The 19,176-nt window shown below is 39.5% G+C and overlaps 1 protein-coding gene across 2 annotated transcripts in view; it reads left to right on the top strand.

The window, feature by feature from the left end:
• The window catches only part of RERE (arginine-glutamic acid dipeptide repeats), a 384,373-nt gene that overhangs the window by 239,801 nt on the left and 125,396 nt on the right, over positions 1-19,176 (top strand). For both annotated transcript variants that reach the window (XM_033115937.1, XM_033115938.1), the window contains one exon: positions 7,078-7,182. In XM_033115937.1, the coding sequence (XP_032971828.1) occupies positions 7,078-7,182 (105 nt within the window). The remainder of the gene's footprint in view (positions 1-7,077; positions 7,183-19,176) is intronic.

Here is a 19,176-nt window from a genome sequence, read left to right as displayed (position 1 = left end):
TTGTTTTGTGTATACATGCTTAGAATGTCATTAGACACCATAACTTATCCGTCATTTTATGTATTTATTCATTCATCATTTAACATGTTGAGCCACTAGTAGGGGAAGGCTCTAGGGAGCACCTCACTGGATAGCACGCCCTCCCTGCCCTGAGTACTTCATAGTCTTTGAAAAGTTCTTCTATTTGGAACTCCGTTTAGACACACAGAAAAGTTGCAAGGACTGAGTTTCCACATATCCCTTCCCCAATCTTCTTCCATGTTAATGAACATCTTACGTAACTTCAGTACAGTTACTAGAACCATTGACCTAAACACCTTATTTGAATTTTATTAACGTCTTAGTTTAGGCTGTGATCACAAAATGCCACTGACTAGGTAGCTTATAAGCAACAGGAAGTTATTTCTCCTAGTTCTGCAGGCTGGAAGCCCGAGAGCGGGGTGCCAGCACGTTTGAGCTCTGGGGAGCCCTCTTCTGGTTTGTACACAGCCGATGTCTGTGTCCCCCCATGGCAGGGCAGAGGGGAAGCCAGCTTCCAGTCCACCACCCCAAGACTCGTTTTACTCCTTCCTTTACCCTTCATTTGTGACTCTTCCTTCAACAGTGAACAACTCAGTTCTTATTGTTTAAAATATATTTACTAATTTTTACGCAGTGCTAGAATACACATAGCGTAGTTTTGGAATTTAGAACCCATGTCCCCATGAGAGCACATTGACTAAATGTGTGTCTTTACTCTTCCAGTGTATAGGCGAGATTCTCTTTTCCAAAGTTGCTTCAGCCAGTTCTGTCCTCACACACCTCCTTACCTGTGGCTGTGCTGTTCATTTGTAATGCAGTTGGGTTCACTTGTGAGGCTTGGCATTCCGTTTTCGGTTCCTCCTGGTTGATTGGGACTGTTCGTTTATGTTTTGGGTATGTGAGGGTATTTGTGCTATGGCTGTGGTTCCAAGGCTCAGAGCTACACACCTTTAGTTTTCAGCCCTGCTCTCAGGTTCCCATCCCCCACTTCGTTTTCTCTTCCGCACACCTGCTATCGGTAGTCAATGGATCCCTTCTTAGTTTATCCTTCTTGCATTTTCTTTTCACAAATGAGCAAATACTCATACGTGTCTATTTTTTTTTACAACCTCTTCTTTCTTACCTGAAGGATAGTGTACTGTAGATAACTTTTTTGCATTTGACTTTTTTCACTTAGTGGTGTGTTCTGGAAATTGCTCCGTCTCAGTGCATAGAGAGCTTTTCATTCTTTCTTCTTCTTCTTCTTTTTTTTACAGCTGCATAGTACTCCATTGTGTGGGTGTGCCATAGTTTGTTCAACTATGGTATGTAGTGTATGGGCGTTTCGGTTGTTTCCAAGGTGTTTCCATTATAATCGATCCTGCCGTGACGATCCTTGTGCATATGTATTTCCTTATTGTCGGATGTGTGTCTTCAGATGGATTCATAGGCCAGCGATCGCTGGGTTGAAAGGTTCATGTATATGTGATTTTCTTCCAGAAATCATATACCCATTTGTCATTTGCATTCCCTTCAACAATGTATAAGACTTCTGGCTTTAGCAACAGAATGTTATCTTTTGTTTTTAAAGTTTGCCAGTCTAATAGGTGAGAAATAGTATTTCTTTGGTGACTCATCTGTTCATGTCTATTGGGTTTTTGTCTTTCGGTCTCTCACTTTTTAGAAGTTCTTCATATGTCTGTTGTATATGTAGCAAATATGTTCTCCCACTTCTGTCAGTTTTCTTTTAATTCTATGTTTTTTTTTCATTATGCAAAGGTTATTTTTATCCAGTCAAATGTATCAGTTTTTTTTTTTTTTTTAAATTCCCTCAGGAGTCTGAGTCATAGTTACAAAGCCTTTCCCCTACACCGAATTTAAAGAGGAATTCTACCCAGTTGTCCAAGCACCATTTATTTAAAAAGTCTGTTTTTCTCTCAGCAGTTTAGATGCCACCTTTGTCATATGTTATTTTCCATGTGTGTTCTGGACTTGCCATTGTGTTTTCTGTTGTCTGTAGATGTGCCAGCACCACGCTCTTTGAATTATAGGGGCTTTCTAGTATGTTTTAATGTCTGAGAGGGCCAGTTTCCCCCCTTTTCAGTTACTTGTTTTTCCATGTGAATCTTAACTGTTTCAGTCCGTAAAATAGGTAGCTGGTATTTGTATTAGGATTGTATTGAATTGTAGATCAGGCTGTGGGGAAATGTCGCGTAGGGAGAGTTTTTCCGTCCCAGAGCAGGGGACGTTGTTTTCATTTGTTCATGTTTACTTCTAAGTCTGTCAGGAGTGTTGAAGAATTTTCCTCATAGAGATTTTCCCATTCTTGTTACATTTATTTCTACGTATTTAATCTTATAGGCATGTATCGACCTCTATACCCTAATAATAGAAAATACACATTCTTCTGTATACCTTTGCATATTCTTAAAAATTGATCATATATTAGATCACAAAGAAAATATCTGATTAAGATGCAATAAAACTATAGTTTACAAACAAAAACGAAAAACAGGGAGGCCATTTTACCTGGAAATTTAATACATCCTATTGAGCAGCTCCTGGGTATGAGGTGAAACACACACTAAAATTAAAGAAATTTTTAAAAATGACAATGAAAATACGATATAGCAGAATTCATGGCATGCATTTAAAGTAATGATTAGAAGAAAACTAGTTATAAACACACTGATTTAAATGAAAAAATAAAATTAAATGAATTAAGTTCCCAGCTTAAATGATAAAAACAACAACAAACAAAAGAATGCATTGAGGTTGTGCTCAATGGATACAGAGGAAATACTTAAGACGGTTATGTTTAAAAAGCGGAGAGGCAAAGGAACTTAAGTGGAAGTAATGTTGTATATTGTTATATTTAGAGCAACCACTGAGAAAACTGTACAGGGTGACATAGTAAAATACAGTAAACAAATCAGGATGGAATCTGAAAAAAATGTTCAAGTAACCCACAGGAAAGCAAGAGAAACAGAACAACTAGAAATAGAAAAGAAGCTTTAAAAAAACAAACAAATCCTATGCCAGTCATTAATCAAATGGCTTACAATAGACAAGATACTGACTCTGTCTCAGAATCTTTCTCCCTTCATTTCTGGGTAAGAAGTAAAGCTGTAAACAGACATGCTACTGGAAGCGATCTTTGCCTCTTCACGAGTTTCTCTGAGGTTTGCATATGCCTGGGGACCTACGAAGACTTTCCCAGTTATGGATAGTTTTAGGGAATGAATCTCTGGGCCACAGCTTCTTTTTGTATTCTCTCCTTGCATGAGGGGGTTCTCTTCTGTCTCCTTTATCCCCTTCCAGTAGCCAGAGGCCTCTTCAAATGACACACTGCCCAAGGCCCCACCCCAGACGACTACTGACACAAGTCTTTCCCAGGAAGCACCTGTCACTGGTGAATGGAAAGACCTTAAAACATGGGGCTTTCCTGCCTTCAGCCACGTTTCTGTTCATAGTGAAGTATCACTTTAGAAATGGGGTATACAGTACCTTAGGGGGCTCTGAAACCAGATACTTCAGCCAGGTGGGGGTGATGGCCATTTTCTCTTAACAGTCTTTCCTCCGCCATTCCATAGACACTGTCAAATGATGTATTGCCTTTGGGAGAGCATGATGAAAAGAGAGCTGGGGAAAAAGAAATTGAATGCTTAAAATGATAACATATGCACACATTTTGACATGCTCTCACTACTCTTCAGCAAGACTTGATACGAACAATGTTTCACATGGGTGCCAACCAGTCAGAGCCAGCCATAGTGGGTTTCCCTGCTTGTGTCAGCCCTGTCTGGGCTCTGCTCAAGACTGGAGGGCGCCTTCCCTATGCTAATGACTGTCATTGTTTTATTTTCCCCAATACTTTTAAAAATATGCAGTAAACTGCAGATTTTAAATTTACATTTGATAATCCTGCCATCTGAATAAGTTCCCTTAAGCTACTTTCATCTCAAAACTTCCCACCCAGAAGCAACCACTATTCTGATTTTTCTCACCATAAATTACTTTTGCCTGTTCTAGAACTTCATATAAGTGGAATCATACAGTATGTTTTTTTTGTGTGTGTCTGGCTTCTTTTACTCAGCATTTAAGTTTTGAGATTTTTCCATGATGTGCTGTATATCAGGAGCTCTATCTTTTGTATTGTGTGGTATTTCATTGTCCTAATATACAGTGAGTTGTTTACCCATTTCCTTGTCAATGGATATTTGGGTTGTTGCTGGCTAGGATGAATAAAGCTGTTGCGAACAAAAACAAAGCACAAAGACAGTGTTAATAAAAATAAAAGCAGAAGTTAATGAGGAGAAAAACATTAGATCTAATTAATTAAATCCTTTTAAAAATTCTAATATCTCATTAAAAATATATTAGGACCAACTGAGATTTTTTTCAGGAATGCAAGGTAGGTTCACTATTAGACACACTTTAATAGGATTTACCATGTTATTAAAGCTAAGGGGAAGAAACATCCCTCTAAGGCTATGATTAGGATATGATTATTTCTAAAGCTAGTATATCATATTGAATGGAAACACCTGAGACATTTCCACGGTCATCAGGAACAAGGCAAGGATGGCCACTGTTTCCCCTACTTTCCACTGTGTGCTAGAGATCCAGTGCAATTAGAGGCTTACGAAGGGGTAAACAAGATGTGAAACTTTGTTTACTTCTAAATAACAGCATATCTGGAAAACCTCAGAATCAATGATTACACTATATCAAACCTAAAAAATCAGTCGATCAGCAGGATATAAAATTAACATAAAAACCACTACCTGTCAAATAATCCAACGGGAAGCAAATAGAAGAGGTAATGGTAAGGCCCGTTTATTACAGCTTCATAGTCATTTATCTGATGATCTGCTACTATTCCTGGTGCTGTTGTCTTTCCCTAAACGAGTTGTGTCGCCCTCCCCAGGGAACATTTGACAATTTCTTCAGATATTTTGGATGTCAGGATGATGTGTGTGTATGCGGGGGGTGGGGGAACTCTCGGGTGGAGGCCAGCAATGCTGCTAAACACCGGACAGCCCCTGACAACAGTTATTCAGTCCAACATGTCAGCGGTGCTGAGATTGAGAAACCCTGCCTGAAACATACTTGATTTCTAATGCCTGTGTTTAGAATTGTGGGTTGGTAGGGTTTTTATACCTTTAATTAATACATTCATTAATTACTCAAGTTTAAGGGTGAACTTACATTTGATTAATAACAAAGAATAATAAGAGAAGAATCACTTTCCTTTAGTAATGGACAATAACGGTGGAAATAACTTATTTTACATAGCACTGAATAGTATTCAAAGTTTCATAGATTTCTTATTTGATCTTAGTATTTTATGAGATAGGTACAATAGATATTTTTTTCCCTATTTGATAAAGAAACTTATCTTTTTCTTCTAGGCTTCAGGGACTAAATCACTATAGATAGATGGGTAGTTAGCTGCAGAGTGAGTGCATTCTTCCACTGTAAAAGTGATCTTACTTTGTTCCTTTCTAGAAGCTCATTTTATTCCAGCTAAATACTGCAGGGTTAGGTCGTGGCCTGCACAGCTGATACCTCGTCCATATTTCCTTTAATTGTATCTTGTTAATACCTGTATCAGTGCTTCCACTAGAACTTGCTGCAACGATGGAAATATTATTTTAATCTGTGCTGTTCGTGTAGTAGCCACCAGCCACATGTAACTATTTAAACTTACATTAAGATTAAATAAATTTTAAAATTTCTTTCTCTTCAGTTATACCACTCACATGTCAAGTGCTCAATAGCCCTGCATTATCTTCTAGTCAGTAGTTCCCAAAGGAACTTTCGTAAATCAATAGTATTTTAATTTAATTTTAAAAATGGAAATTGTCTGAGCCCATCTTGGCTTCTGCCCGTTACTGAGGCTTCGGTCACAGTTACTTAAGCTGTGTGGGAAAGGAGGATACTGCTCTTTAATTTATCAGTAAGAAGTGAATGGATGTCCATTCCCACAATGATATCCCTCAGCCAGTTCTTTTCACTAACACCTTGGCCATTAGCTGGTGTGGATGTTGTTCCGTCCAAATCACAGAGTCCTTCTGGGAAGGGAATGCCTGTTCAAGCAGTGGGAGGTCCCTTCCCTGGCAGCACCCTGGCGTGGCATTGATGTGCTTTTGGTTCTCCAGTTCCATCCTCTCTAACCACAACCTTTAGCTCCCATTTGACCACTGAGGGAGTTGGAGTTCTTAAAACCTCCCTGCCTTCTAGGAAAGTTTCCCAACATGTGTACGTGTGTAGTGGGATGGTGGGCTCACTGCACGCTGTGATGTTTCTGAATTCGCATTTGGTGTGTATGAAGACTGCTTAAGGAGATCTGCAGCATTGGAGAGCTTTCAGCTATAGAGTAGTTTAACTTTTGTTGGTAGATGAACCTGGAAACCTTACTGCTGTTTATTGCAGTATTTCCTTGGGAAAGTGTTTTCCAACTTACAGCCATTTAACTTTACTTAAAAATTTGGGAAGTGTTTGTATATTAGAACCCATCTATGTATTTAAAATGTTAAAATTTCTGTTTTAATTTTCAAATCAGTTTATTTCTTGCATGTTAAAAGAAAAGAAAAATAATTAACAGTTACTACAGTCTGCCTATTACAAGGAAGAAAAGGCCCATTTTGCTTTGATGATGTAGAAGGGCTAAGATGGATTTTTTTTGTAAAGTAATTTAACTGTGGTTTTAATTTTCCCACATCATTTCTAGTTTAATATCTTCTCATCACAGCCCTGCCCTCAATTTAGCTTTGTGGTTTAATTTTACTCTGTGACTGAAATGCTGAGATAAAAGCAATTAAGTTGTAAAGTTGTAAGCTGAAGCAGTCATGAAACAAAAATGTATATAATGTTGGACATTTTCTTACTTCTTTTTGGAAACTCCCAGTTTTCTGAATAGGTAATTATGGAGTTTGTAGCCATATTCTACATGTTCTTAGAGTAACATGGATTTAATTATACCTTCTCCCACCCCTACCCCGCCAATAGTACTTTGGTTTGCAAAGCAATTGGGGGTATTACTAATGAGGTTTTTTGTTTGTTTATTTTCAGAGGGAAGTGTAACATCTCCCATTTTTCCGACATATTTGCTGCTAGAGAGTTTAAAGCCCGAGTGGATTCGTTTTTCTACATATTAGGCTACAACCCTGAGACAAGGTAAGTGAGTCCCTTGGGCCCAGTCAGTGATAACTTCTGCTTTTTTCATTGTGTGTGTTCACACATCTGGGCATATACTAGTAAGATTTTTAAAAAGACTCCTAAATCCTATAGTAAACGTCTTTGGAAGACGTTGTAATTAATATCTTTGGGGTCTAAAGCAGCTTTGCTTGCTGTCTTCCTGTTCAGAAAAAGAAACGTGAGAAAGGGCAAGATAAAGACGTACATTCAGTTGATCTGTGTTTTGAACTTATTGTGAATTGGGAGAGTATGATCCTAACGCACGCCTGTCACGCCTTCCATGGCACCGTATTGGAAACACGAGGACATTATGGGAAGTTCTTTGGTTAGTCATTTATTTTATTCACTTTATAAAACCCCAGGAGTACTCACTGAAGTATTTCTAATAAGACTACTGGTATGAGATGGCCACATTCAGTAAGATCTATGTAACAGGTGTAATTACTATTTTTTAAATAAAAAGCAATAGAGACAAAATAACAGAAAATTCTTGTTTTTATGTCGGTAATAGACTAATTTATCTCAGCACATGGAAGAACTTCTGTAGGGTGTATGCATTCATATTTTATTCATCATGTGACTACATGTTTTATTACGGATTTAAAATAAAAAAGAATATTTGCAGGTGATCAAGTAGTATATGTTCAGGACACTCGAGACATAATCTACAAATACCAGGATTTAGGGGAAAAAATGATGCTTGGCTCAAGGAAGTTAGTGGAAGAACTATATTAAGTGTGATAGCAAGGTGCGTAATTGTTTTGGTGAAAACCTTTTCCTAGAGGATGCTGAGGAATTACATGTCAATTTTAGAATGTTGCTGTAAAGACAGTCAACCTAGGGTTAGTAAAAGGCAACATTCTCTGTGTCGTGGTGGTAAGAGGCCACATGAAGCTCTCTGGGGCATGTGTGTTAGTGTCTCTAAATAAACTAGAAAACAGCTAGAGGGGTAACAGTGTGATGGTCACTTTTGTTTGCTTGCCTTTTGTTCCTTTAGAAAACAGTGAATTTGAGCTTTCGTTTTCTTTTTCAATGTATTCACTGTTCCAATGACAAAGAAGCTGATCAGTGGTAATACTTCAAAAGCATCTTATATTTTGAAATGTTTATTTTACATATGCAGTTAATGACTGCCTGGTCCTATCTTCATGTTGCCCAGATGAAGTGTGGAACGCTTGAACTTGGATTTCTGTCTAGATACAAAGGAGTCTTGTTTCAGTGAGGTCATGTTGATTTAATTATTTGATACATAGTTGTCATATTACACAAGCTAGATTGTTTTAGCAAATCAACTAAATCTCTTTTGTGTTTTAAATGTTTAGCTTTTAGGTTCGTAACAACCAATCAAATTATGTTTGACTAGTTTTGGTTATACATCTGTTTTTGCTGAATGCTTATTAAACGTGGTATGTAACTTACCTGTGCAAGCCAGAGACTCACAAGTTCCTGGCTCATTTTTCACTGAGTACTGCTGGCAGTTGATGTGATCAAGTACCTGAATGCCTCCTTGTAAGGAAAGTTTGTGGCAGGCCTCAAAGTTCTCTCAAGTGAGTATGAAAATCTGTGGGGCCAGTGTGGCCTCTGCCCTCGCTCACGACTTCCCCCCTGAACCGCTTTCTCCCTCCGCAACTCGGGGTTGGGTGTACAGCTCCCACAGCTGCTCAAGTGATCAGAAGAGTGTGTGTGATTTAACAGAAAACTATAGAAACACTGCTTCCTCCACTTGCCTTATGCACGAGCCGATCTGTACGTCAGGGTGCACGGCCTCGCAGAATTTACCTGTGCTGCTGTGTTTGTTTCAAGTCTGTGAGGAATGGGGCTGTGTGATGAGTTGGTGTCTGGTGTAGTTCACCCCCATTTGAATGAGTGGGACCAGCAGGTGACCATGGCTGCGGGGGTGCTGTGTGCTGACTCTTAGTGCCCCGAGCCATTTGAGGAGGAAATGTTAGCCTGTTGTACCAACCCTGCCAGGTGGTGGGTACATCGGCAAGACCCGTGGCATTAGGAATGGTGATTCTGTGACTGCACACTTTGATGTTAACCTCCCTGTAGCTTGGGAACTTTGCTCCAAGTCAGCAGGTGAAACTGAAGCTTAAGATGGGATTATTTATTTTTCATCACAAATTTTCTGATAGGAGTTAAAAGTTGATTTAGTAATTTTCCATATTAGCGAGCACTTCAATTAGAATTTTTTCCCCATGTTTATCGCATAGATCCTTTTTAAACCCCAATGTTTGGCTACCTTTTTATTTTTCCCCATTCTAATATGGTTATTATATTTCTGAGTGTTGTGTCCTGTCCAAAGACCTGGTTGTTCAGAACTTTGGGTTTTGATGGTATTACTTTGTTGAACACATGTATGAGAGTGGGGAACAGACTTATCTATACTCTTCGGTTCATTGCCTTTAAAATTTGGGAGATCCATAATCTCCTGTCCTTTTTTTTTTTTTTTAAGATTTTATTGGGGAAGGGGAACAGAACTTTATTGGGGAACAGTGAGTACTTCCAGACCTTTTTTCCAAGTCAAGTTATTGTCCTTTCAGTCTTAGTTGTGGAAGGCGCAGCTCAGCTCTAGGTCCAGTTGCCGTTTCTAGTTGCAGGGGCACAGCCCACCGTCCCTTGCGAGAGTCAAGGAATTGAACCGGCAACCTTGTGGTTGAGAGCCCACTGGCCCCTGTGGGAATCGAATTGGCAGCCTTCGGAGTTAGGAGCATGGAACTCTAACCGCCTGAGCCACCGGCCGGCCCCATAATCTCATGGCTTTAATTTTGAAATCCGAGTGCTCTGAAAATCAAAATATTTTTCTGCTAAATTTGGTGCTGAAACTCATCTAAGGTCACACTTGACCTCAATTGATGTGAAGCTGTTTAATTGTTAATTTCCTCTCTTTCAGTTTGTGTGAATTTGCACAGTCTGTATGGCAAAAGTCACAGTGTGATAGACTAGGGATTATTGCTCAGACGCTGGAGTGTTTGTTGTAAATTATATGGTAGAGTCATTGCAGTACTCTTCTAAATCCAGAATGTTCTGAAGTGTGAAAATCCTCTGACTCCTACGATGTTAGCTAAGGGATTGGGGCGCTGTGTTCTTTTGATCACTCTAGAACACTCTTCTGATCACTCGAGCAGCTGTGGGAGCTGCACATCCAACCCCGAGCTGCAGAGCGAGAAAGCAGTTCAGGGGGAAAGTCGTGAGCGAGGGCAGAGGCCACAGTGACCCCACAGATTTCACACTCACTGGGTGAGAACTTTGAGATACTTTGACACTGTGTTCTTGCTAAGTCATGATGTGTAAGGAACAAACTTAATTGAACAACAACAAAAAAAATGGGGGCAGATGTTTCCGGCTGCAGGTCAGATACAAGTTACAAGGGGCTGGCAAGGCAGAGGCTTGAATCTAATGCTGGCCTAAACTTGGAAACCTTAGGTAATGGGGCTTTGCTTTTGGAGTTTTGTTTGACATTTCTGTACTCAGGAGGTGTTCACTTTTGCTATATGAACAAGAGTCGTCCCAAATTATTTCTGTAGTCAGATGCTCTGACTCAGACCAGTGAAGGGAAGGAAGTAATGGTGAATGGAGGCCCAGAAAGAACAAAAGATAGTGGCCTTTTGGGGGGGGTAGGGGTGCCTTTACCTTTAAATTATTAAGCATGAATTTTACGAAGGACCAGTCCATTTGTTTCCCCTTGCTAATAAGAGTTCTTTAGGTCCCCAAAGTACATTTAGGGGTAGTGAATAAAACATATAATTTAAAATGTAGCATTTTCTGTTGATGGTCCCTGGTATTCAGTCATTCTCATTCCTTCTCTCTCCTTCTCTCTCTCTCTTTCTCCCTCTCCCTCTCCCTGTCCTTGGTTCTTTGCTTTTTCAACATCAGTCTTCTCTTAGTAATTAGGTAGAAAAGAAGTTGAGGGTTCAGATCTAATCTTCTGTCTTACCCAGGAGAGAATGTTCTTGATCACTTGTGATCATCTGCGATCACCTGTCGATCACCCGTGCCCTCTCCACTTTTCTTCTTCCAGGGAGGACCTTTTCTTTTTTTTTTTTAAGCAATTACTGAGTTTTAGGATTATTATCTTTATATTTAGTAGCAATCATAAGCTGAGGTGCTTGCAAGGATTTATATTTAATCTTTCCCTGACTGACAGCGGCAATGATACTAATAACAGCTGCAGTCCCTGAGCCCCTGTGCGGGACACTCACTGCTCTGAGTGTTTTACTTGCATCATTCATTTTCTTCCGCTTGGTTTTGAAACAGTCTCAACCTCACAAAACAGTTGTGGGTGCAGTAGAAGATCCTTTCTTAACTGAACCATTGGAAAGTATGCTGTCACCATGCGGCTGTATCCCACTCTGATACATTCTTACCTAACTAACCACAAGCAGCCCTCAGATTCAGGAAATTCACAATGAAATATTATCACCATGGAAAGCTGAGACCCCTCTCAAGTTTTATCCATTTTCCCAGTAAAGACCTTTCTAACAGAAGGATCCAGTTCAGCATTATGGATTTAGTTTTGATGTCTGTTTAGTCTCCTTCAATCTAGAAGTTTCTCAGTCTTTCCTTCCCTTCACGACCATGGTTCTTTTGAAGAGTATAGATAGGCTAATAATTCTGAGACTGTCCCTCAGTCTGCATTTATGATGTTTCCTGGTTATTAGATTTCGATCGTGTGTTTTGACAGCGATAGCACAGAAGTCTGTTCTTTTCTGTATCCTGTCAGGTGGCGCCCAGTTCTGGTTCATTCCATTGCTGGTGAAGGTCACTCTGATCAGCTGAACAAAGTGCTGTCTGCCAGGCTTTGCGATTGTACAGTTTCGCTTTTTCTTTTTCTAATTAATGACCATTTTGTGGGAATCTGCTTTGAGACTACAGATACCCTCTTCCTCATCAAACTTTCAATTTATTCATTTATATCAGGATGGTTTAATAATGGCTTCCTGTTTTATTCAATTGTTTATAATCTGTTACTATCATTATTCATTTTGAGGTCAGATTGTCCGAGATTTTGGAGAATGATACTTAGAAACCAAGATCTGGTTCTAGGTATGCTTGTTACTTTGTACCACTACCCTCAGGCCTGTGAGTAAACAGAGCAAGGGTGTGTGTGTGTGTGTGTGTGTCAGAGAGAGAGAGAGACAGAGAGAGACAGAGAGAGAGAGAGAGAATGAACCCTTTTACATCTATATTTTAGTATCTTTGTATGCTTATCCGTGAGTTCATACCAAATTCTTCAATTCTAATCCAATATCACAGAGTTCCTGCTAGATTTTTCCTTTTTCTTTTGTAATTTTCATCTTTAACAGTGAGAATCCTTATTTCGTTATCCTTTTATCTTTACTTCCAATTTTCTATGATTGACTCTGCTCTCTCCCACACCTGGATGAACCCTTGAGTTGTATTTTTAGTAGATGTAGCATTTGATACTTCTTCATGTAACCTCAAGGAATTAAATTTGTAACATCATGTGTTCAAGGTGATGGGATAACGTCTATTACTGCCATATAGTGAACGCTTACTCAGTACTAGATCATTTAATTCAATTCCCGTAAAAGCTTAGTCAGGTTGGTATTTATTTTATAAATGAGGAAATTGATATTATATTAAATAATGGCCTAACTCATACAGTCACTAAACAGGAAACCCCACGCCTATTTGACTCCGAAGCTTGTGATCTTAACTCATGTGATTTCATCATATATTGATTCATGTACAACTTAATTTTCTTCTGGCTGTGTAGGAAAATGTTTTAGTTTTACTAATGAAGAAAAAATGTGCTCACTAGAGAATAACTTGCTTGACAAATACAAAAGTCAAAGAAGCAAACTGAAAGCATAATTGTATCACCCATATTTGTGTTTTTACTTCAATATACAGCCCTCTGTAGGTATAGGTCTATGTATTAAGATTATAGTTAAAATATTGCTTATATGTAATATACATACAATCATGCGTTCCTTTGTTAGTTACTCCTCTTTTTTGAACATAGTACTATGTCATTAAACATTTTACTGTATATGTATGTACACACACGTATGATATATGTAATGAGCACCTTGTATACCATCACGTGGGTGTCCCGTATTTTATCTGTTCTCATATTGTTGAACATTTATGGTTTTTCCAATATTTGGTTATTCTAAATAATGTTGTGATCATCTTTTTAAAACATAACTCTTTATACTTCAGCTGAAAAGTGACAATCTGTATCCCCTTTATTTTAACTAATTTAGATTTGAGACATTTCAAAATTGACTTCTGTTTTAGTGAAGTCACCTTTTCTACTCATTACAGTTCATGGTCTTTGTATAGCTTTTGAGGACAAGTTAGAGCTGGATATAAATATTTTCTTCTTTGCGTTTCCTCTGCTGTCACATTTGAGCTCTCAAAACATTGACCTGAGATTGCAAATATTGGAGACAGTTGAGAGTACATGTGTATTTGGAAATAAAGCCTACTGAAGATACAAGAACTTTAATAAAACAGGACAAAACATCAGATATCATAATTTCCGAATACTTTTTGCCAGTGAACATCTACAAATGTTGAATTACAATATAACAAAACTTTTAGATGCAGAGCTCAGCTCGCAGTAATGAAGAGAAACTGAGAAGGAAAGCAGTAAGCTGATCCTTCAGCAGCCGGAGGTGGGAGGGGTTGGGTCAGTTGCTTGTCTCCGTAACAGCACAGGGTCTTTTTAACGCCCACTCGGTGCAGGAGACGAAGCCTTGATGTCAGGAGGTTAAGGCGTTGGAACTGGGAGCCCTGTGCAAAGATAGGGCCATCCAAGGTCGATTCTGCTGGAGAACGGGTGAACTAGGTCACGTATCCGGGACCTGAGGGAAGTGACAGGGAAACCCGTTTGGGGTTGGGACTCCAGATCCATAAAAGAGGAGGAATACAGGGAGAATTCCCCTGATAATTCCTTACTTTGGGCTTTGTTGCCATGACACTTGGGGCTTGAATTTACACTCTTAAAAAATATGAGAGTCCCAGGATGAGAAGATAATACAAAAAGTGCTCTTATGTCAGTGAGCCACCTAGGAGATGTATAACTCTTTTTGGAGGACATGCCCTCATTTGAGAACCTGTAGGATATCTACAGATAAAATACCTTTGAATGCTGAGCTCACTGTGAGATATTATAGAATGTTGGAAGAAACCTTGTGCCATCAGAAGTCAGATAAAACAAATGGTAGGATACACACCTCATGACTCTAATACTTAGAACTATCAGAAAAGAGATAGTTAACAGACTTAAAAAAAATAGAAAAGAGACTTAAACAAAATAGAACTGGATTCTCTCTTATGTAAGCAAAGTTTGAAAGGAAGCAATTCCAGGCTGGTGCGGGGCTTCAAACCATCAGAGACCCGCCCTCTGTCATCCTAAATGTCAGCTGTCACCTTGTGCTCAAGGTGGTGATGGAGGTAGCTGTGACATCCGGATTTGAGACTGGAAGAAGGTGAAAAAATGCATGTTTTCTCCCTTTAAAGGCAGTTTGCATAACTGTGTAGGACACGTCATCTCCTTCTCATTAGACCAAAAAGAAAATTAGACTCCCACTTTACAGGGGAATTCTACCAGTGTCCCAGAGAACAGAGAAAGATGGTATAGGTTTCCCAAGTACTTTTATGAGGCTAGTAAAACCTTTGTACCAAAGCCAGATATCAAAGTAAAATTTATGGGTCTTTCGAACATGCGTGTAAAATGTTTAAATAACACTATTAGAAAATGAATCAGGTAAAGCATTAAAAATATACTTGTCCAAGTTGGGTTTATAGAATACAAGTATGGTTTAATAATAATTTATCTGTTAACATATTTTACCACTTTAACATATTGAAGAAGAAACATGCAATCATCTTGATATAGAAAAAGCAGTTGATAAATTCAACACCCTTTCAATATTGGAGGGTGGGGGTGGAGACTTAGCAAATTAACCGTAGAATGAAACTTCCTTATTCTGACAGAATACTTACCAAAAACATACAGCAAGCACCATACTTAAAGATAGAGTGTTGGAAGTATTCTCTCTAAAATTAGAAACAACATAAGGATTTCCATGTCCATTAAAACATGGGAAAAGAAATGAAGCTTTATGGTGTAATTTTATCATAGAAAATCTGAGAAAAATGTGAACAAATTGTAAAAACAGCTAAACTAAATCAGCATGCTTGCTGGATATAAGATCAATATATATATAAAACTCAGTTCCATTTCTACACACTAGGAACAATTAGAAGATAAAATTTAAACAAACTCTTTCTGAAAGCTTCCTTTCTCTTGATGCAAAGTTAGTACTAATTAAAAGTCAATAATATCTTTTGTCCAAGTGTTTTTGTCTAGAGTTTCCTGAATTTTCATTAGTGTTTTTGCTTTCAATTTCTTGTTTACAATTTCTTGTTAGTAAGTAAAACATTTTATACAGTTTTTCTATTTCTGGTAGGTAGAAAACTCTTCAAAATTAAACCTAGGAGACGTCCATTTTATAGCTCTTACTTCACTTTTGATGAACATAAATTTTCTGCTCAGTCAAAAGTATTGTAAGTGGACAAAGTGGTTTTCAGTCAGTTTCGTATGATAAACCTTTTTAATTTTAGGAAGAATCCATTAATATAGTATATCCAGTTCACCTGCTGAGCTTCCCTTTAGTCTACTCAGAAGCGTTCATTCTGCACCTGCTATTCGCTGGGGATTCACTGGAGGAGGGAGAGAGGTCTCTGATCCGGAGCCAACGCACGTGTGCCTGGGATCACCCGACTTCCGGGAAGACCTGGTGATGGCGCAGGAAGCTGCAGTGGGGCAGCCATGTGCATGTGCATGTGCACAGCCCTGCAGGCGGGGGCCAGCAGCTGTGAGCAAGCACCTGGTGTCCAGGACGGCCGGGAGAGAAAGGCCCAGGTGCTGGGTGCCCTCGGTGTAAGACCAGGCCTGGGCAGTGGAAGCACAGCCCATTTCTAGAACTGAACTTGATGGTTCAAAGGGGCGCATTGCTTTACTGAACTAGCAAGCCCCTAGGTTTCAGGGCTCCTTGGTTTTCTCTGATGAGGAGGGAGACTGATCCCATGTCCTGAAGTTGGATTGAACTTGGATCTGGGTGGTAAGTGGATTCTGTTTGGGAATCAGAGCACTGTGGGAGCAGATGGCCAGGCAGGTCAGGTGACTCATTGCCAGTAGGGGTGTCTGCTCTCTAGCTTACGCAAGGACTGAGGACTGAAGGCGAATACAGGTATTTCTTGTTTGATATATTTTTACATTTTCAGGAATTTTATGCATATCACTTATTGAAGAGCTATGAGGTTAATGCATAGAACTCCCATATGTCTTTCACCCAATTCACCAAATGTTAACATTTTGTAATATTTGCTTTATTATTTTCTGTGTTAGCTTTTAACTTTCAGTACAGGTTTGCTTTATTACGTCTATTTTTGCCATATTATTCTCTATATTCGCCACCTTTGCTTCATCCAGTATTTTCCTTTCCTGAACCATTTGGAAATGAGTAACAAACCACGTGCTTCCTTCCCCCTAAGTATTTCCATGTGTATGTCCCAAGGACAAGGAAATGTCCTTACACATCCGTGGGACGGTTACCAGTGGTACACTGATATATGCCATATAGTCTTACATAGTCCATATTCCAATCTTGTCAGTATTTCTAATACTGATCTTCACAGTAATTTTCCCCTATGATCAGGCATTGGCATTTGGTTGTTGTGTCTCTGTATCCTTAGCTTTTCTTTGTTTTCATGACATGTTTCTTCGCCTTTTTTTGGTTTTTCATGGCATTCACATTTTGGAGGAGTCAAAGCCACTTCTGTCAATTATTCTTCAATTTGGGTTTGTTCCATGTTTCCTCATGATTTGATTTAGGTTATGTAATTTTTGCCAAGACATCCTATACAAGTGATGTTGTGCCCTGCTCAGTGTGTCAGGTGAATTTTTTTGAGGTACAAAATACGAGATCAGTAAAGATGATTTTAATACTGTCCTTGCCCGCAAAGAACTTAAAATCCATTAAGAAAGGGGAGGCACCCCAGAAAAGGCTGTGATGGGTTAAGGTGCAACAAGATGAGAATGCAGTTCCAGGAGGTTTCCAAGCTGCTCCCGGGAGGAGGTCTCTCCAGACGGAAGCTGATTGGAATTGTGGTCGAGTGGGTGATTTTCTCCATGTGAGAGAGCTGGAGAGTGAGCCCTGGGTGCACCGCCACTGAGGGCCGCGGGGGAGGGGAGTCTGTCCAGGTGGTATGTAAAGGGCAACTGGGAGGTGACAGTGTCAGGAAGGACATGAGGACGCCGTTGACATGGTCTGATCCAGCACGACACAGGAAAGGCCAGAGAACGTTGTAACTGGCCCTTAGAGTCACGCAGGGCTGTCCATGGCTTGCTATTACAGTAACGATTTCTTACTGTCACTTTTTGCATGAAGCAGTTCCCATAGTTTTTCAGAGTAATTATGAATTCATTAAATTCTTTATCATCCGTTGATTTCTCCAAGGGAGCATTTCCATGTGAAGGGGTGTTGTGATTTTGTTTTAAGTACACATTTGAAGCAAATACTTTGATGGTCACATTCGTGCTATTTGGCTGCTAGGTTCTAATTTAATTGCTCTTGTTTTTAGAAAGTCTTTTTTCTCTAGACTCTTTCTAGTCACATACTGCTGGGGCCATGTTATCTTATACCAACCAATAGGGAAACCGGTCTTCCAACCTCTAGATACTTGCGTCAGGTACTGGGTCAAAAGTATAACTTACTTAAGTGCACCTGGCATTTCTCGTGCTGTGTAAATTATATTGTTAGCATGATGAGAATTTTTATTTCATCATTATTTTATGTAATCAGTTCTTATTTAAGTGTCAGAACTTCGTTGATCTGATAGCATGAACAGGAGTACCAGGAAATGGAATGGGTTCTGCATTGACTTGAGGAATCTCAAGGACAGAATACTCGTAAGCAGTTTTTAATTTCTTCACACTCCATGACATTTGTGGGAAACAGAACTGTCAGTGCTCCTTCCTGCCCTGTCTTGTCCGGTAGGAATTTTAGGGAGTTTCGTGGTCTTCCTTTTTCAAATTGTAACTAGTGATAACATACAGAATCATCTCTTAGTTGGCCAGTGGAAACTAAGTGGACACTCACACCCAGAATGAGGGCTCTTCTATGGCTGACAGCCCTGTGTGCCTGTTATTGGAGGAGGAGTTTCAGGGGAGAATGTGTTTCTAAGGGTTTTAACAGAAGATGGCTCGCCTGGTACTGTGGACACTGAATACTTTCCAGTGTGGCGAGGATGGTGTGGCCTTGCTTTAGCATCTTTTCTGATTAATTTTAAATGAATTTAGCGTCATGGGCAATGTTCTCAAGAATTGCCTTCAGTTTTGAACTAGAAGACCCCTGAGATCTTTAGATGTGGGGTCAGGTGTTGGCGGCAGGGCGTTCTCTGGACTCCTGATTTGAACTTTCCTGCACTTCTTAGTGTTAGAATCATATTCTTCAAACTAGACATGCCTGATTGGGTTAGTATCACTTTAGGAAGTGTTTTTATTTGTTATTTGGGAGATTTTAGAACTTCTTGTCTAGGGAGATGAAGCTCTTGGCATAGAATACAGGATTCTTCACATAATCTGTTCGCTCTGCCGTCCACGCTGCGTGCAGAGCCGTGACAGCACCCGCCACTTGGTTGTGTGGCCTTTTCCGGATGTTCAGAGGTTTCAAAAGGAAATTTGTGGGGTTCTCCCCAAGTAGCTTCTACTATGTTTTGAAATGTGCTGTAGTATTTGTTAATGAATCCTATGTGTAGTCATTCACATCTGTGCCTTTTAATTCTGTTCCATCTTGAAGATCTTGCTATTTAAAAACCGCAATTTTTTTTAAAAGGCAAAACAAAACTTGCTGTTGTCTTGACAGAGCAAGGCATTCCTCGGAAGCCTCTCCGTGGCTCTGCTCGCCGAGTCCCCGGGAGTTGGCTGTCTCA

This window comes from Rhinolophus ferrumequinum, chromosome 9, assembly GCF_004115265.2.
Source record: "Rhinolophus ferrumequinum isolate MPI-CBG mRhiFer1 chromosome 9, mRhiFer1_v1.p, whole genome shotgun sequence".
Lineage (NCBI taxonomy): Eukaryota > Metazoa > Chordata > Mammalia > Chiroptera > Rhinolophidae > Rhinolophus > Rhinolophus ferrumequinum.
The sequence above is the reverse complement of the archived record's forward strand: the minus strand, read 5'-3'. Positions and strand labels throughout refer to the sequence as shown.